This window comes from Telopea speciosissima, chromosome 1 (genome assembly GCF_018873765.1).
Source record: "Telopea speciosissima isolate NSW1024214 ecotype Mountain lineage chromosome 1, Tspe_v1, whole genome shotgun sequence".
Taxonomy (NCBI): Eukaryota; Viridiplantae; Streptophyta; class Magnoliopsida; order Proteales; family Proteaceae; genus Telopea; species Telopea speciosissima.
In genome coordinates this window covers 7,459,293-7,480,385 of record NC_057916.1, presented here as the reverse complement: position 1 = coordinate 7,480,385, position 21,093 = coordinate 7,459,293, and the positions used below count along the sequence as shown (strand labels likewise).

At 37.0% G+C, this 21,093-nt stretch overlaps 1 protein-coding gene across 3 annotated transcripts in view; it reads right to left on the bottom strand.

Annotated features, from left to right (window-relative positions):
• The window catches only part of LOC122668009 (E3 ubiquitin-protein ligase RKP-like), a 38,663-nt gene extending 33,111 nt beyond the window's left edge, over positions 1-5,552 (bottom strand). For all 3 annotated transcript variants that reach the window (XM_043864532.1, XM_043864539.1, XM_043864546.1), the window contains exons 1-2: positions 5,271-5,552; positions 3,219-4,935 (exon numbers count right to left, since the gene is read on the bottom strand). In XM_043864532.1, coding sequence (XP_043720467.1) covers positions 3,219-4,718 — 1,500 coding nt within the window. In that variant the 5' untranslated portion in view covers positions 4,719-4,935; positions 5,271-5,552. The remainder of the gene's footprint in view (positions 1-3,218; positions 4,936-5,270) is intronic.
• Between the last annotated feature and the right edge of the window lie 15,541 nt (positions 5,553-21,093).

The following is a 21,093-nucleotide window of genomic DNA, read 5'->3' as shown; positions in this document are numbered from 1 at the left end:
CGTATGTATGTATGTATGTATGTGTGTATATATATATATTATATATTATATGTCTGTACCTATGTATATGTCTATTCATTAAAAATCATGCGAAGCGAATTTTGTTAGCCAGGCAGGGAATAGTGGAGTAGGCTCGTCGACTGGTACTAATGATACAGCTCGAGTGCTAGAGCAGTTACGGAAACTGCACCAGGCTGTCTTTAAGGGCACGTCGGATGATCTGCTGGCTGCCACTTCTTGGATTCGTGAGATAGAAAAGATCTTTGAAGTGTAGCAATGCACAAATCAACAGAAGGTTGCTTGCACTACATTTATGCTACAGGATGATGCAGATCACTGATGGGGTACGCTCACCTGAGAAGTGTTTTTAGACGCTTTCAATAAGAAGTAGTTTTCTGCAGCCATGAGACAGCAGGAGGTGAAGTTTCTGCAGCTTCAGCAGGGTTTGATGTCCATGATGCAGTATGAGCGGCAGTTCAAGGACCTGTCCCGTTTTGCACCTCACCTAGTGGGTACAGAGGAGCGCCGAGCACGCCAGTTTGAGAGGGTTTGAGGCCTGACATCTGAAGGCTTCTCACTGCTTTGCAGCTGGACACTTATGTGGAGGTTGTGAAGAGGGTGATGTAGATAAGTCACCTAAAAGGTTTATTTTAGTGCAAATAAGCTTTGGGTTGGGTCATATATGTATTGGGACTTTGATCCCATGGGTTTACCTTGTAATTGGCCAATTTAATGGGCCTAAAAAATATGGTAGAAAGTAAGAAAACGGGATTTACTTCATAGTTTAGTTCGAGTTCTGTTTTGAGTCTATTTCCTTTATTATTTCACTTTCTTAGTCAATTTAGGTTACCTTATTAATTAAGGATATGGTTAGGCCTTTCCTTTTTAGTGTCTAGGTCTATTTTTAAGTCCTCTATATAAGTTTGTAAGGGAGGCCAGCATTGTACACGAATTTGATTAATGAAATATTGGCTTTAGCCTTTGTGAAAATCCTGAGATAGGATGGGTGAGATGCGCAGGCTGAGATAGCCAACCCCACCTTTCCCCATCCTCTTCCATCGATTCTTGATTCCAAACCCTAATTTCTGTTAAATTGAGTTCAAGAGTGCTACAAGCTTCTGGGAGTTTCTTTACATCTACAATATCATTCAATTGCAGCTCCAATGGCTTCAACAGGTTATTAATTTTGTGGGATTCTTTCTTTTGGTTATCTTTTGAGATCTCATCATTCTTCTCCAACCAATTTTGAGATCCCATTGTTCTCTTTGGGATCTTATTGCTCTCTTTCTTGTTCTTTGGAATTTTTTTCATTTGAGTTCCCATTGTTCTCTTGTTTCATCATATGATTTCTTGTTTATTGAAGGTTTTTTTTATTTGATCCTGCCTGGGATTAGACCTATTCTGGTTCTAGTTTTACATTAGAGGGCTCAACTATATGAGGGAAATGTTCGGAACGTCACCCAATCTGAGAGAGATGATCGACGGCAGAGGTTCAAGCCGAATCTGATCAGAGGAGGACGACCATCTAGGGGGCCCACAGCAGCAAAAGCCAGAGGATCAGCATGAAAGTGCATAACATACAGAGGTTTTAATCTGATTAATTATGGATGGGTGCTCATTCATTTGAATGGGCTAGAAGCCTAACATATACTCCGCTAAAATGCAGTTTAAACACATTTTTTTCATACTATTCGAAGTTCGAACAAGATTTTACTCTCTATTTGTCATTTCTGGAAATTATGGCTTTTTCTCAAAAAGAATCCATTAGTTCTCATATCAGGGGCCTTTCACCTCCAGGATGTGTAAGCCCTAGATCAACAGCTTACAAGAAGGGGTTGGCAAATGGATCTGACAAGAAGTAAAAATTTAACTTTACACTTTTTAAATTTCTCAAATTATTTTATAGAGATGAAAATGCCCTATGGGGCAAGTAAAGAGAGTCAAGAGACTAGACCAAGATTTGGATTTTGTAAAGCCAATACCCCCCCCCCCCCAAATACACATGAAGAGAGAGAGAGAGAGAGTGAGTCTCACCATCTTTAGAATAGAAATTATATGGAAAGTGGCACCACTTGCAATTCAGCTGATAATAATTGGAAATTACCGAGAATCATGCCTCTACCTTCAAGGTATTTGCATACTAATGCAAGAGCATCATCCACCCCAAGCAATTACTCCTCTCCCACCCCAACTAAGAATCCATTCAATAGCAGCAACTGGAGATACGCAAGCGCAGAAGGTGAATAAAAGCAAGGGAACATAGTTTCATATCTTCCAAGATATGATGAATGATTTTCTTTTTCAGGTTTGAGTCATTTGATGGGTTATTCCTGCTAAAAAAAATTTCCAGGGCTATTAGAAGGTCAAAACTTGTTTGCTTAACATGGTTTTTGTGGCATTTAAAAGCAAAATTTAGTTACCTTCGAAAAGAAAAAAACTATCATGATTTTAATATTTGAAAATTTAGTCAATCGAGAATTTTAGTTTAGTTTTTATTTCACCTTTTTATTTTCTTATTTTGGGAACACATGAATAGATTAGTTCAAAGAATTAATCAAGGAAAAGATTATTATAGCAGGAGAGACCTAAATGGACATGTTGGAAGAGATAGTAGAGGCTATGAAAGAATTCATGGAGGATATGGCTTCGGAGATAAGAATGAGGAGACTTTTATTAGAATTTGTTGTAGCTTATGAATTATCAAAAGTAAACACATACATTGAAAAGAGAGAATAACATTTAATAACATTCAAAAGTGGGTAAACATAAAAAGAGAATTTCAAAACTGGACTTCAAAACTCTGTTGGTTATCAGTTTCTATGTTCGTTTTTACTTTTTAGCAAGTACTGCTGTAACTAGAGAAACAAGTGAAGAGTTACTAGTTCCATGTCACTCTCTTTTTTTGTTAAGAGAATTTTCCTTTGAGTTTATTCTTCAAAAGAAGCAGGGGTGGGGAACTTATTGTACTACATAACACTACATAACAAACCAGATGTGACTTGTACAAATTTTTAGAATCAGAAGTAGATTTTGCGGGAATTTAATCCTTCATTTTTCACTTACAGAAAATGTTGTTTCAATCCCCCCCCCCCTCTACTTCCACTTATATTTTCACCGCAATTTTTCAATGCTTGCCGTTTGACTTGCAGCATTTGGAATTAGAATAAATTTGATAAAATATGGCTGTAAATGCTAAAGCAGCACATACAAGGGCATACCTTATTGATTGCTCCAGACAAAGTTGTAGTCGTCAGCATCATACTACTTTCATAGGACACATCCTCACATGATCCAGGCCACCAAACAGATGGCATCAAGCACTGCAAATCTTGCTTGTTCAAACCCTTCCTTGATAGAAAGCCTTCAAACAAGAACTCAAAATCTGACAATTCCCACCAAAGTACCATCAGTTCTACGCGTCTTAGAATATGACACACCAATGCAAGATAGGAGTATGACCCCGAATATGGGCATTCTGTCAGAACTAGGGTTGCTATTTTGCAACTGCAAGAAAGAGAACTAATGACATGTTGGAACATCATACGAGAGCCTTGAAATTCTAGAAAGAGGTCAATAACTCCATCTAAGCTCTCGAAATCATGTGGTGGCTGCTTTCTAAATGCATCCATCAAGAATGATACAAGTGGACCCCAACAAACATATTCGACGCTTCCCAACTCCATATCAACCACACAGAAGAATTCCTCACAGATTGCATGAGCAATCAGTTGGAATAATTCTTTGATTGGCGCAAATCTCTTCAGTCTTCCCAATTTCTCAACAGAGGTTGAATCAGCCTTCTCCATCCGTTGCAATTCCAACAGCCTAAAGAGACATTGCAGTAAGTGGGTGGCAAGAGAGTTCACTGTGGGAGGACTTTGAACAGGATAGAACCCCTGAATAGGATATTTAAAAGGGTGGGCTCCAAAATTTAAATTGCAACGCTCACCCTGAGAAAGAGAAATAGCTGGATAATAACCAAGTCCAGGAGCCATCTTCCGAACATTATCGAATGCTACTCCAAGTGGTAGACCATTCCTATAAAATGATATTTCATTCCGATCCAAATCTATACAGCAACCAATGACATCACCAACAACCCATGACTGGCCATATGTCTCAGCTTCCTTATTCCATTTGCTAACCCTCCTCCCATCAAAAGCATATGAATCTTCAGCATCTCCTACACCCTTATGTTCTGTGAAGGGACACGCAAGTGTAGCCCACCCAAGCTGCTGTATTCCTGAAGTTTCCAGAATTACTTCATACATCCATTTCCCTTTCCATACACAAGCATTCGCCCTTACACTGCTGAACATAGCTTGGCTCTCTATGATCAAAGGTTGCTTGATAATCCTGATATCACCGCAGATACTGGCGTCATCAATTGTAACATTGTGGGGTCCACAACCACTATCAGTAATACATACTCCATCTCTGTCATGAAGAGCAGCATCCTGGTTATCCCTAAATTTGCAGATATCATTCTTCAAAATAGAATGGATTAGACTCGCTTCAATTGGAGTAGGCAATGGTCGAACAGATTTGTAAGGAAGTTGAAATATATGCTCAAGAGTTCGTTCTACAGATTGGTAGCCAAAATCATCAAAAAATGAAATGAAATGGTTTTTCTGAGGACTATCTCTCTGATCCTCGGTGGTTAATATCACAGCCAAACCAGAAGTGAGCCCACCAATCCTCTGGCCGTCTTCTGCCATTGATGGGGAGGATAAGCCCTTCCTCCCCCAATAATCAAGCACCTACGGAATGTCAGATATAGATCTCCCAAACTCCTGAATAAATTATCTTCCTCCACATCAAGCTGATCAATTTCCAACGAAAGCCAGCAGCAAAATGATCCTCTTACCCACAAAGAAAGTTACAAACTCGAACACAACTTACATATGTTCATAACCAAATCATTAAGAAACTCCACTGCACACAACAATCAAAAATAAATATAATATAGATTAGAACAATAAAAGTCTCGACTACACACGGGCACTGCTACACCAAATTTACCCATCCCCGCACCCATTGAAATTCAACAATTAATCAAGGGAAGGCGTTCATGGTTTGTAGAAAATCAACGAACACAGGGAAAACAAAAAAAGAGAAAAAAAAAAAAAAAAAAAGAAAACCAACAACCAATTCTGATTGAACTATAAACCAAAGAAGTTCACCAATGAATACAGGAAGGGAAAAAAAAAAAAAAAAAAAAAAGGGGAAATTTGGGTTGGAGGAGGAATGAGAATTTTTGAAAAACTTACAGGTGTCTAAACTCTAAGAAATCACCGCATAAGAATGAAGTCAGGTTTATCTTCTGCAGAATCTGCTCCTGCTCATCAGCCATGGAGGCGGCGGGAGAACCTTAGGGTTTCCAGGAGCTAGTAATAGAGACAGCAACGTGAAAAACTAAATAGCGATGGAGAACAGGGAAGAGAACAGGAGAGAAGAACACGCTAATGAAATCGTTTTTCTGGTCCCTCGCCAGAACTCGGGAATTCAACGAACCACACGGGCAAAAGCAGCTCTTGCACGCTGACTGGAGCCCTAGGATTGTTCTGATGAGTTATGACTAATGACACGTGTTAACCTCATTTAGAACAACAATTGGCCGATTACGTGGTTCACGTGATATCATACACTCACTACAACAGCACTTTACCAAAGTCCAACTTTCGTTTTGGATCGTAGATCAAAATGTTGGTCATCACATCACACGGTCAGAACTTAGTAGGATTTTCCTATATCCATCTATACCTGAAACAAAAGATAACTATGCCAAGCTGTACCAGCTTAGCATTTCTCGTTAGTTGTTTTGCTGGCGATTCCCACGCCGTTCGTTCGTTAGGATTTCTCTCGCTTTCTATTGTTTCAATTTTCTGAATAGTAAGTCAACTTTTACTTTTCTTTTCTTTTTCTTTGAAGTCAAACTTGCAATGTTTTTTACTTTTCTGAAGGGCAACTATGATTCACTGCGCTTCGACCCCACCTAATAATCGAACGGGTGAGATCTTCAAAACCATTGGATTGAAATCAAACCAACACAATTGATGAACGTAATCGACAGGTGCGAACAGTTCTTTTTCTCCTCGCTGTGCTTGTCATCGCCGCCGTCGTCATCCAGGATTCAACGAGAAAAGCCAAATTGGCTACAAAAAGGCTTTATATTCCGTGAGGTGGGGGATGGGGGAGGCTTTTCACGGGTGAAGTTCCAAAGAAGGTGACAAGGAACCACCAAACACGTGCGGGACTTTTTGCTACAACAAAGATATATTATACTTAGAAAAGGTACACAGAACCATATCATAATTGAAAAATCAGATTTTTCAACTCGATTCATCCTCCTAAAAGATTTAGAGTTCAGACGAATTAGGACAAGTCATGGTGAGTCATGCTTTTTTAAGATTTACCCATCAATGCAATGGAAAAAAAAAAGGGTTCCTTTTGTATAATTTTTAAAGCTTGAGTTTTTAGGGTTCTTAACATGCTCTTCTAGGTCATACACTCATATTTCCCTCAAAGTGTCTATAGATCATATTCTCTTTGGTTGTCCTTTTGTAAAAGAAAATTTCGTTTGAAAGTTCTTTGTTCTATTCTATCCCTGGAAAATTATCTCCTGTGATTCTCTGCCCGTTACAGTTTCCTAGTGCCTTTAATAAGAGCGGGGTGAACCCCATCCGAACAGTATGTTCGGGCAGGGGGTAAGGTGGTCATTTCCGCCCCCTATGAGAGGAATTGTAGGAATTCTACCAAGCAAGGAACCACAGGGGATAAAGATCCTTTCCATTACTGGTGATTTCTAAAACTCTATCTTTAACTTAATAGTTGGGATCTCCTCTTTTCTAGAGACGAGAAAAAGGCATGGAAAAGTCTATCTCTTTCTTCATTTATTAGATGGTATCTATGGATTTCCATAAATGATCTTAATTTTAAATCCAAAACTTGGTCTCCAGATGTAATAATTAAAATTTTTGAACGGGCTTTTGATGAATTCCAATGGCCCACAGCTAAGCTCCAACGGCCACATCCAACAGCCTCCCCTCCATTGAGCAAAAATACTTGGGTCCATAATTTTGGTGGTGGAATTGGAATCGTTCTCCATAATCATTTGGCTCATCAAATCCAAACTACCTCTGAACCATTTCACATTCAATCCGCAATTCAAGGAGAAGTCATTGCAATCTAAAGTGTTTTCTCCCAAGCTCATTCACTCGACCTCAAAGGGGAGAAGAGTTTCGGTATATCTCGATTCATATAAGAGGCATCTACGCCATTAACTGAGGAGAGAGGAACTGTACACCCTAGTCACGTGCCGCCTTTTTCCCAATTGTTTTTTAAACCAATAAAGACTATATGAGAATCTTTCCTATATTCTCTAAATCACTTCATTAAGTCTTTTACAAATAAATAGCTTCCGTCATTGATACCTTGTCATAAAACAATAACAAAACAAAAAATAAATGTAATCTCCACGATGAATTATTCTAGCTAGTTGCCAAGAATATCAAGTATCAAGTATCAATGTGCATAATAAACATCATGATTGACAGTTATCACCCTTACTATGACAAATACTCCAATAATGTTTTTGAAAAAATATCAATTTGACTTACATTGAGATATAAGAACTAATTTCTTTAATTAGTAAGGATTAAGTTGCAAACTAAACTATAGAAGTAATGCTTGACATGCTCACCTCAACATCATTAATAAATAGCCTATATTTGGAAAACAAGGTTTGTAATAATAACTACTGTAAAATAACCAATTAAAGATTATTGAAGTAAAATGTTAATTAATTTTTTCACCCAAAAAAAAATGTTAATTAATTTACAATCTTATGTAGACTACAAAAAATATCAACATAAAAAGTATTATTATATGTATTTATACAAGGTTTCTTAGATCCGGTATGATGTGTACTGTAATTATAACAAATAGAACCCATTTCATGTGGGATATTTTACAATTGGCTTACTTAATTTTAAACTAATTTATAGGTATATATGTTTAATGAAAATATGTTGACCTAATTTTAACATTCAATAAAAAAAAAAAAGTGTAAGTTAAAAAAAATAAAATAAAATTATGCCAGTGCCATCACTTTCATTTTTTTTATTTTAGTTTTGATGAAAATTCTCATTATCTCCTCCATTTATCTTATCTATTTTAAATTCCCTATTAACTTATTTTGGACATGAAACATCAAAAGAAAATGGCAATTAACCTTATAAAATCTATGAGCCTCACTAGGGTGTCAAAAAATAAATGTTTATTAAAAAAAAAAGTATAATACTATGAGAAAAGAATGTTGTTTGGTCGTGTGCAATCTGTGCCAAACACAAACCCTAAAATGACTGTCCCCTCTCCTACAAAATGAAAAATTCTTCCAATCGATGTCCCTGCACGTCCTCTCATTGGCCCCACACTGATGCAAGGGTCATGCGACCAGGCTGCATTCTTCTTCCCTTAATACTCTTTACAACACCATCATTTCCAATTAATTTTTCAGAGGATGATAATGAAGGCCACGTACACTTTTTTACTTTGTCAGATCATATGTATTATTGTTAATGTCATCATATACTATACTAAGTACTAGTTATATAGGGAAGTAGTTAAAAAGAAGCACAATAGGAAAAGTCATTCTAAACAAATCAACCTTCCTTGTATACCATATGGAAGCTTCTAATGGTCCATCAACACCATAAAGGCCCAGTGGTTGTGCCTTCATCCAACAATTCACTTGTCCCTACATTGCGTCTGCAACATGTCACACGCACACACACAGAGTGGTCTACCAATGTTGCATGCAATGAGAGTGCAAAAGAATTCCACTGGTAGAATGAGTGTTTCCTAATGGAATTAGGAAGGAGTGAAAGGCAAACCTCAGGTGGGACAGTCCTTTTTCAAGTCACCAGTGATTCTCTTGAGAAAATGAATCAGAGCAGTAATTTAGGTTGCATTTGGTATGTATTTTTGGAATGCATTCTAAGAAATCGATCATACCAAGCCCAGTATTAGTCTTTCACCCATAATCTTATACACTTAAGATCCACTAGTTCACATCGGGTGTGTGAATGTAGTGTGTGTTGTATATATCTGTCATTCCATGATCTTAAAAATCGGTTAACCTTTTGGGATTGATGTGTAGTTTGTGTGATTACTCTTTCATCAAAAAAGGACCCACTAGTTATTTAACATATAGTGTCTTAGGCACCCCCACCTATGAAGATCTCAACTCTTAATCGTGGTTAAAGAGATGAATAACTAGTGGACTTTTTGAAATTAGATTGTATTTGATACGAATTTAAAATGGGTGGGTATTTTAACTATGGAATGAAAACAAGTTTATATCCAAGCAGCCAAGTCTTTGGATGTTTTAAATGAAGTTTTAAGATTTCATAAACAAAGGGAGAAATGGCCTACTGGGGAAGGTTTTAAGATCTAAGTAGGAAGCACACATAGTTCCTATTTAGGGTCCTAGGGAAGGGACCACACAAAAGATAAAAAAGTTGATAGTTGATGTATGGATATATACAAAGTTGCAAAAAAACTGGTAAGGATTCAACCATTTACTTGGTGGAGAATATCTTTACATGAGAGGATAGTAGATCCATTAAATGTGGGGGTTTCAATTCTACTTTCAACTTAGTTTCAATTTTCAACTTCCCTATCACTAACAGGGTAAGAGGAGGAGATTGGTCCATATAAACTTCTTTATTCCATTAACTTTTATATGGGCACACCCTAACCAAATCCTACCCTAATTATGTGTATAAACTTCTTTATTCCATTAACTTTTATATGGGCACACCCTACCCAAATCCTACCCTAATTATGTTTTAGAATTATTGGCAGATGTGGAAGGTGTTATAAACCTACAAGCAAATGGTCCCTTGCATGGTTTGAGGTATCGGATCGGATTAGTCGATTTTGGTTGGATCGGATCGGTATCGGTCGAGACCGTTCTGAGACCGCTGTACGAACAGGGGTAAAAATGTATAAAAAAAAATAATAAGAAAACAGGGATAAAAGTGTCATATTTGCCTAGTTTAAGTGATCCTGATCCATATCGACCGTTCCAATCCCAATCCAATCCGATCCGATCCAATCGATACTGAGATCACGATCCATGGTCCCTTGTGTTTATTTCTGTTGTGCACTTTTATATGATTACATAAACCTACCTATTTAAAGAAGCAAAATGGTCCCTTGTGTTGTGCACTTTTCTATGATTACATGTGTAATCATGCTACACCAATTATCACCATTTTATTTAGCTTAGCCAATAAGACTCTTGCATTAGTTGATGTTGGATTTGGTATGTCCATCAAATTCAATTTAATTATTTTATGACATTGATTTACATAATAGTATAGAGTTGTTAGTTGTCCTTATGTTTATACTTAATTAAATCTTTCACAGTTAGGGATAAAATTAAGCAATCTATCTACTTGGTTACCACACTATATGTTCTAAGGAATGAAAATTAGTGCAAGTATACATATCTATATATATTGAATTGCATCACATGATAATTCTTGAATGAACTACTGTGATCAATTGTAGGAGAAACATGATTTTCATTTGCAGTTTGTAATTGGTCCCCAAACCAAAGAGGTTCTTATCATTGCAAGTAGGTGTTATGGATTTTGGTGTATTAATGGTTGTTCCTTGGTTATATATCAATACACTGAATTCCTGATATTTATCTACGAGTGAAAGAGATGCTCAATAAGAAAATAACTTCTCGTATTATGGTGAATATCAGGAGATAGATTAAATTTGATCATAATTGGATAGAAATTCCAAGCTCGATGGCATATTATTTTTATGTTCATCGATGGTTTGGACTCTCTCTCTCTCTATGTGTGTGTGTGTTATTTGGTCTAAGAATAAGGTTATGAAATCTAGCCTGTGTAGAGATATTTTCTCTGCTCCCTCCTAAGCAAGAATTGGCTGTGGGTATCTGCCTCTTCCATGTGACAGCTGACTCCGTCTAGTGTTGATTTCCCTAGGACAATACTGCGCTTGTGGATCACCAGGTAACCCTAAGCCCCTCATATATGTTTGATTGAATACCCTAATGCTACATGAAACATGATCAATAGATTAAAAAAATCATTATTTAACAACAATTGATGAATGTATAAAGATGTATTTTTGTCATATAAATAGGGCATACCTAATGCATGAAAAAAATATCATAAGGTCACAACTCTAGTCCCTCCCCCCCTCCAAACGATAGAAAGAAAGTTTTGGTATAACACAACCAAGTACAGTTATGAATTGGTTGACGAATAATTATCACCTCCAATTCGCGGGCACCTCCAATTCCTCTAATAGGGGGGTGGACCCCACCTTGGGTAGTGTTTTTGGGCAAGAAGTAGGGTGGTCATTTCCGCCCACATGTGAGGAATTGGAAGAATTGAAGGGAACAACGATTAATTGGTTGACTTCGAAGGTAATAATATATCAATACCTAGTTCTTACGAGCTTTTATATTAATAATAATTGAAATTGATATGGAATTCAATTGATGTTTTGTATATCCGTCTGGGATTAAGATTTGGATATCTAAATTAAATTTCATCTATTAATTTTTTCTTAGTTTTTCAATAATTTTAAGACATATAACAAAAGATATAATAATAACTCTCCAAATTCATAGCTATATCTGATAATTCAAATAAAAATGCAAATAATTAAAATTATACAAAATTAGATTGAATCACACAATAAATCAGCATTGCATCATTAATACAATCATTGCCACGTCAATAAATGAGCTCTTGCACATAAAGGTGGGCATCAAATATCAGGGCACATGAGGGGTGACATCACCCAAATATGATACGTAGGATGGTAAACCAAGCAAGAACTCCACCGACTTCTAGTTTGACCTTATCCAACCCAACAAGCCTAATCCAAAGCATTATTGTTCAAGCTCTTACCTAAAGTTGTGAGTGGGAGTTTTCAAAGTTTGTCCTATGCTCTAAAAATTGACCAAGAAATTTTTCATTGCTTTGATTTGTCACTTGGCCAATCTATTTATGTTAAAACTTAGATATGTGAAACACTACTAAATTAAGGTTCCGTTTGGTTGCAAGGAGATATTTTGCATTTTTCTGTAAAATAAAATTCAATTCTTAAGGAAATCCCTGGCTGTTTGGTTGAAGGGGAAATGCAAATATTAAGGCACAGGCATGCTGAGAAAAATCCGAATCCCACTGGTCCACTATTTGTCTCCACCTTCTTTGTCTCTACGCACAGAAAGATCCTCATCGCCAGCATTAGCCCGTTTAAAATAAGGCTGTTCTGGCCCATTGTTTGTTAGAGGCCCAGCTCCCATCTAGGGTATGGGTTGGGCTAATCCTAAAAACAAATTATAGGCCCATGCCCAGCTCATTTACATAATTCCACTTCCACCCCCGTGATCTTTGGGATTCAGATTTCCTAACAAGGAAAAAGAACGATTTCCTATTAGGGAAAAAGAACGCTGGTACAAAGGGAGAAAGAACAGTGGTGTGTGTGGGCGTGTACCTGGGTCAAGACACAGTCCGCACGAAAAAACCGCCACACCCCTAAAAAGGTGGAAAGGTTCAGGGATGTGATGGTCTTTTCGCACCGAGTTGTGTCTGGCGCAGATACACACCAACACAAAGCACCGGTTATCATTCCTGTTCCCAAAAAAAAAAATATATCACAACATGGATCTGAACTATTAGTTTTAGAATTATTCAACAAAGATTTGCACTCTCAGTTTATAATTTGCTGCATTCTTCTTACAACTTTAAAACCATTTCAAGCTGAGGGTATTAGGGTACTTCATCACAAAACTGAATAAGAAGAGAATGTATTGGTAGTATGGCTAAAACTCTCAAGGATTGCAGAAATAGTCATAGATTCGTCGTTTTCAATGCCACTCAAGTCCATGTAATGGTGCTCATCCTTCTCTTCCGTCAGCTCCGGTGTTGGAGGTGGCGGCGGTGGTGGTGGTGGTGGAGGAGGTGGTGAAGGAGGAGATGGAGAAGCCAAAAGAGGATAATAAAAGTTGGTTCTAGCACTATCAATTCCACTGAAAGAAATGGATGCAAGATCATAAGCTAACGCCGCTTCCTCCGCCGTGTCGAACGTCCCTAGCCAATGTCTCTCTTTAGTGAATGGGTTTCGTATCTCAGCAGCATAGCGACCCCATGGCCTTCGACGAACACCAAGGAAGATAGTAGACTGTCTGGATCGTCTCCTCGTATTCCTGAGTTGCAAGTAAAAACGGTAATCTTCCATCTTGATTGGTTGGTTCTTGGAATCCTAATTAAGAAGAAGATTGGTGGAATGAGGGAGTGGATCGAAGCATCAATTTATTCTGCTTATATAGGTGAAACTAAAGCATAGTCGTTCATCAAGAATCTCATCAAGGGAGGACAATATAGTAGTAGTCAACAGAACTTCTCTAACTTAATTAGTTTATTAATGGGGTTAATAACCATCACTATCATATATAATTTTGTTTTATTAGGTAAAAGTACAGACCATACTAAGAGTTCATCACATGTGTATGAATGTTCCTCTAGTGGCTGTTTCTTTTCTTTTTTCTCTTCCTTATTTTCCTCCTCATGACACTACTTAATGAGGCATTTTGCGCAAATCCCTGCACTCTAATATCCATTAGGCTATGAGTACATTTTAATCCCTCTCTCTCATATGATGTATTGGTATCAAATTGGCCGGATTGCCCACTTCATATCGGTATCAACCAAGGCCAATACCGATACTTAACTGATCCTGAATCGGGAATCAGTACTGATTAAGGGTAAAATCATAAAAAAAAAACCCTATTTTTTAAAATCAAAAGTAAGGTTAAAATTGACTGATCTGGGTCGATCCGCATCGATATCTGTGGAGATCGATACCATCTCTGATACCAATATCTCAATCTCTGCTTTCTCTCTCTCCACCCCCCCCCCTAAAAAAAAATTTCATGTGTACCGTTTGAAAGATGTATATGATTATGGAATTTGGCGTATATATAAGAAATAAATTATTGGGAAGCAGTTTTCTGTACAGGAGTGTGGCCTACACTAGCATTCCCATGTATCTATCTCTCTCCTCTTTAAAACAAAGAGACAGAGGTGTCTTTTCACATGGGGAGGAGAGAGATAGACTCATGGGAAGTGCTGGCGTAGACCACACTCCCGGACAGAGAACTTTTTCCCTAAATTATTATATGGGAAATAGATCTCTAATTGGTGGTGCTTTCTATGCCCTCTCATAGTGCATCGTGAGATGACGCCTCTACCCCCTATGTAGATACCCATTGGCCCAGATGCTTGTGTAGAGACCATGCGACCACGTAGAGATATCTTGCCCTTATTATATATAAGCATACAATTCATATTTATATGTTAAATTTTATATGAATAACTGTAAGGGGTTTTCTTCCCTATCACTATGCTTAGTGAAGTATAATGTTTCACTATTTGCTACTTGGCAGGTTAGTCCATGTGATAGAAGACCCCACATATATTTCAATAATAAAAATTACTTAAAATGAGTAGAGGAAGTAGTTAAAATTACAAAAGATGTCATTTCGTATTTCATATTCAGCATCTCCATTTGATGGCATCTTGGTAATTTTATCAAAACTTTGAATTAGAGTTATAACTACTTTCCTTGCTTACTTTGGACTAAAATTGGGCTTAGTGATAACTACAAGATTATGGAGTCCTTCTAGGATCAATACCTCACAATTAAGAGTTTATGAGTTCAACTATTCTTAGTGCCTATCTATACAAAAAGAAAAAAAAAAATTTAAGAGGCTCTTAGAGAAATGAAGTAAATTCTAAGAAGAATTGAATCCCAATAATTGAATAATTAAGTTGGTTTTAATTAGAGTTGATAAGTTTTTTTATGAGTTTCTTCTTTTAAATACATTGTCTCAGAAGGACTAAGGACTAAGGGCAATTCTTTGTAAGTACACAAGTTAGTGCTCCCCATTGGCAATACAATTAGGTAATTGTCCCTTCAATATACAGAAATTAATTCTGATAAATTTGTTTAGATCTTCTTGTTGCTGTTCTCTCACTTGCATTGTAAGCAAACATCCATTTTGATTTGTTTCTTAAGTGCGCGAAAACACTAGCTTAAAATCTGAGTTGGTGGGTCTTCCCATATTTTAATTGCATTTAAGAGAGCCTCTCTCTCTCTCTCTCTCTCTCTCTTTTGTGTGTTGTGTTCAAAAGGGTTAGGTGAAGCATATATATTGCCTGCAAATAGGGAGAAAGCTAGAAGAGTAATAAATTTGTAATATAAGATGTAAATAATAATAATGGTACTTGATAAAATTCTTTTTAACTACACAATTAACTTAGTGTTTCCCATTCATAATATAGTCATTAAATTAAATTATCCCTTTAATATGCTGAAATTAATGATGATAATTTTGTTTAGATCCTCTAATTGCTTTTCTTGTACTTCGTTTTGTAAGCAAACATCCATTGTTTAATTAGTGCAGGGAAACAACTAGCATAAGAATCTGAGTTGGGTCCTTCTGCTATTTTAATTAATTTCATGTAAGAGTGTATGACAGCAAAAAGGGCAAAAAAGTTTTGACATGCTCATGAACCTGAATTCTTTCCATTAATACATATATGCATTGCATCTAAGGTCATCAACTGTGTCTCTGTGTGTGCAAATATCTATATATATTACCTGCATATAAGGGATTCAAAGGGACAGGTTCTGGCTAATTAATTCAAAACTGATTAATGATATAGGAAAGAAGAAGAGTAATAAACTAGTACTACTATAAGATGTAATTAAATAATCATGGTCCTCAAGTTCTATAGGTAAATAGACAAAAAAAAAATTTAAAAAAAATTTAAAAGAGCCTTACCCCCCTTTTTTGGAGAGAAATTGTTTTCTAACTTGAACCCGCAACCATTAGATCGCAATGAAACATTCTTACTCGGTACACATATATTATCCTTCACCACCAAAACATGTAATTTCACAGTGTCATAGGTAAATGACCTAAGGAGCGGCAACTTAGTAAGAAAATGGGCTGGTGCTATTTTTTTTGGTCTACTTATCTAGCTTGTCCCATGAAACTTTGACTACAACTACAATAGGGGAGGAAAAGGGAGAAAAAGAGAAGAGGGATGGATAGAGAAAAATGTACGCTAATGGCACAAAATGAAGGCAGAAGAGTTGAACTCATGACTTCTTGAGAGCCTACACTTTACTGGTTTGTACTATGAATTATTACAGCATTCGATATTTTTCATGAGAGTATCTACATCAAGTAAATGAAGGGATGAGATTTTTTTTTTCGAGGAAATGAAAAGGAGGCGGGATTTGATTCCAACATAACTTTATGATATATATTTATAAATAAGACCATATCTGGTCCAGTATGGGATAGTGCAGTGTTATTGGTTCTTTGCTGGTGTTTCCTCTTTTTGGACGGTGACTTTGTAGAGAAGTTCGTGCACAAGTGTTTTGCTCTCTCTCTCTCTCCACCTTGGTTCTGCAATAGCCAATAGCACCAGGTGTTTTGCTCCTTTTGGGCATGGATCATATATGTCTGTTCAAACAGGAATCATGCAAGCTTTATAGAATTATAGACTTATCTCTCTTTCCAACATTTTTTTTGGGTAAACATCTCTCTTTCCACCTTGGTTTTGCACTAAGTGTCTCTAGCTGGCATGTATTATTCAACAATGGCCGCAAGGGTTTTATGCCATATCGACGACTGGATGGGGAGAGCTGATTCCAATTTCAGGGGTATTGTGGATTTATAATTCCAAATTTCAATGGAGTAACTGTAAAACTTGTAGAGGGCAGACCTTGCTGCAACGGTAAAGTTGCTACACTGCAGCCTAGTGGTCGCAAGTTTGAATTAAGAAATAGCTGTCTCTGCAAAGTAGGGTAAAACTGTGTATATTATGACTCTGGCCCTGCAGTGGTGAGGTACGTTTTGTTTTTTTTTGTTAATTAAGAAGAGCGTTTTTTTAGACATGAAAGTGCATGGTAATGGTCTGAGTATCATAGGCATGCATATCAATACACGAAAGGATATTTGATTGAATTACGCTTGTGAATTTGATATGTGGTTAATCCATGCAATGTCCCTCTATCCAAGAATCAAAATTGTCACATATCTGTCCATGTAGCACAATGATGATGAATCGTGAAAGAAACCTTTCTTTAACTGTACGTGTAAATGATTTTTTTGCCGAATAGGGATTTAGGCATATATACATTTTTCACATATATACATGCATGTGGGAGAATTTACTACAATATCCATGATTAAAATACTAATTGATTCAACATTATACTTTAAAATCATTAATGGGGAAGAGAACGCTAGTTGGTCATGTGCGGTGTGCGGTTCTTTCGTCCTGCCACAGGGCCATGCGAAATGATCGTCGAATTTCCATCTTTCTATGGGGGTGGGACAATCATTTCACACGGCCCTGTGTCTGGGCACAGGGACCGCGTGCCGTATGCGACTTGGTAGCGTTCTTTCTCCCATAATTAAGGAGTCTAAAAGTTTATGAAACCTCAGCCTATTGATTAAAAATGAAGAGTAATAATTTGAATTAAAGCAAAATAAAATAGATAAATATTATTTTCCTTATATTATATTTTAGTGGGTTTACTTTAATATTGAGCTGCTATGGGCCGGTTCCTGGCTTCATAGTTAAAGCCCAAAGACGACCCAAATTACACCAGCCTTCACCAAGCTGTGACTGCAACAAGCCTACAACAAAATCCAAGGCCCAAGCCCACCAAATATGGTTTAGGCCTCTAATTGCCCCCACTGTCAATCTAAATACTATTTTCTCCCTCTTCTCACCTTTACATCTATTTTATGGATGTAAGGTATCAATTGAGATTACCAGTGCACGAGGTTCCCGCCACTGCGGGGTCTAGGGAGGGTCATAATGTACGCAGTCTTACTCTTTCTTTCGCATGAATTCAAACACCATATCTACAACATTGCATGAATTCAAGAAAACCAAGTATGGACTGGCTTGCGCCCACCCTAATCTTGATGGGAATTCTCAGCCGCTTGGTTGGGTTACGCTAAACTATGATGGATCTATTAAATAGGAGATGGGTGGTTATGGTGCGATTGGACGAGATCACTTGGGTGAGCCTGTATTTGCAGTGGCTGGAGGAGTTAGGGATAATAATATTGTCCGTGTGGAACTCTGTGCTATAAGAAGTGGTTTATTGAGAGCAAAGGCTTTTAACCTACAACAGGTTCAGGTGTGCTCTGATTCTCTAGTGGCAATTTAGATGATTGTGGGACTTTCCATTCCCTATGGGACACCTTGTGGTTGATTGAGGAAATACGAGACTTGCGTGATAGCTTTTGCAGTTATAGTTTCATCCATCATGTCAGGGAGATCAATAGTTGTGCGGACTACCTGGCTGGGTTTTTGCATTCTGCACATGAAGTGCACTTTTGTATTGATAGTCTTCCAGAGGCTCTTTACACGTTATTAAGGAATGATGCTAATGGAAAGACCTACTACAGGCTGTAAGTTATTATGATACCCTACTAATATAAGCTCCTTTTAACCCAAAAAAAAACTCTTGATGGGAATTAATGGGCTCTCTTTGAGGCCCAAAGCCCAAGCCTAAGTCATTGCTTAGTATAACAGCATGGGCTAGGCCTACCTTTTGCCCTATCTCAAACCTGGACTGGTCATACCATTATGATTGAGTGCACCTGTCGGCTCTAAGCTCCGCTCCTTCGACTGATTGTTCGTATTGGATCTCAGGTTCTCTATTGCACTCCCAAATAGAGTTATTTTCACTTTTCCCTCACGGTACTTGTACGCTATAGGTCATTGAAGAATACTTACGCTTAGAGGGTGGTCCCCCTTTCTCGCGTAAAAGCGATCAGAATTCGAACACGCCGCGTTTTATTGGGAAGGATCGAACCATGGCATGCCGCTCCTTCTTTGGCCCGATCTTCCAACCTTTTCACTGCACGCGTAGGCTTTGAAGCCAGCTGAAAAAGGCTAGCGCGCGTAGCAAAGAAAACGGTCAAGCTTTAGCTATTTTGTTCTAAAGCCCATATGGTCATAGTTGGAATGGGAAGAGGAAACTAGAATTAACAAAACAAAACAATACAAAATTGAATCATACACTAACGAATCCGAAAGTTACCCACGGGCTTTGGGTCTAAACTCAACATATTAAACTTGGGGTAGGTTATATATAATAGCAAATTAGCAATCACATACACACACACCCCATGACTAAGAGACGACAAACGCTACTTGGGTACGTGCGGTGCACTGCCTCTGCGCCTATACACAGGGGAGTGTGAAATGTCCGCAGTGCCCCCAGAAAGATGAAAATGTAGGGAATGGGCGGCGGCCATTTCTTGTCCCTATATCTAATCGCAGGGGCACTTCACCACATGCACCTAAGTAGCGTTCTCTTTCCCATAAGATTTTACCATCATCTATAATCTTTCCCAATAATCGTTTTGCCATTTATACATATTTAAATCATTTTTTAACAATTATAGTCTTACACACACAAACCCAAGATTTTACCATCCTCTATAATCTTTCACAATGATTGTTTTACTATTTATACAGATTTAAATCATTTTTTTTTACAATTATAGTCTCTCTCTCACACACACACACAAACAAGATTTTACCATCCTTTATAATATTTTCCAATAATTGTTTTTCCTTTTATACATATTTAAATCAATTTTTTTAACAATTATGGTCTCTGTCTCTCTCACACACACACAAACAAGATTTTACCATCCTGTATACTATTTTCCAATAATTGTTTTTCGATTTATAAACATTTCAATCATATTTTTTTTAACAATTATAGTCTTATACACACACACACAAACAAGATTTTACCATCCTCTATAATCTTTTCCAATAATTGTTTTGCTATTTATACATATTTAAATCTGAACATTTATATAGTGTTAAATACATACCTTGATTGGATGCTTGGCTGTAAGTTGATAGAGATTGAGTTATATAATATCCATGTTTTAATAGTTCGGATAATTAATTTATAGTAATTCAAGTATATGAGTATATCTTCTAAACCATCTGGTTCAACCTTTGACAGCCCAAGCCGGGCTAGATTTAGGCTTTTATTGGGCTCACATTAGGGATGGGCTTCTTCTAAGTCAAATCTTTGGCTAGGTTGGGCCAGCATAACCAAATTATAAGCTTGTTGGCTAGGGCTTGAATTCACAAATTGAGGTATTGTTCTTGTTTTACTGCTTGGTATGGTGAGTAGTATAGTATTTGAAAGATTAGTGAAATGAAATAGATCCACTTGATTCAAATTTCAACAATACGTCGTGATTCACAACCCTACGTACGTATCAAAGACATGACATAATCGAAATGTTTTGGATCCTCAGATATAGAAATCGTTAATTTTTTAGAGTAAATTACTGGCTAAAAAAATAAAAGATCATAAGGTAATCAAAGAGTCATTTAACCATATGTTTTAGAAAATTTATGTCCTAAACATGTTGGTGTTAATTTTTAATATTTATGGGAATTAGACCTCGAAGGGGAAGTGTCATTCTTATGATTGATCCGACAAATATACGTTTAAAGCAACATAAATATGGTAATTCCTACGGATATTATGATTTGAAAGATCCAAGACCGGGTAGGTAGATGAGATTCACATATTAAAGAAGTATGGTTCCATATTTATGTAATAATCGGGTTTATCTGACAACGAAAGCACAATAAAAGCAAACAAGCGGGTTAAGTGGTGCAAAATCGAAGTATAAACTAGTTGAGTTCGTAACAAAATAAATGAACTATAAACTAGTTGAGTTCACAAAAGATAAAAGTTATGAACATTACTAAACGAGCAGATTATGCGGTGAATGTCAAATCGAACAACAAGCAAATTGAATTTAACAAAAATCGTAAGATAATTAAAATTACGAAACGAACATTAGATTAAAATAAGATTAAAAACTGCATCTTATGATCATAACCAATAAAAACACATAAATTCAACTATAAAGAGTAGAAAAAAAAAGGGATGCAA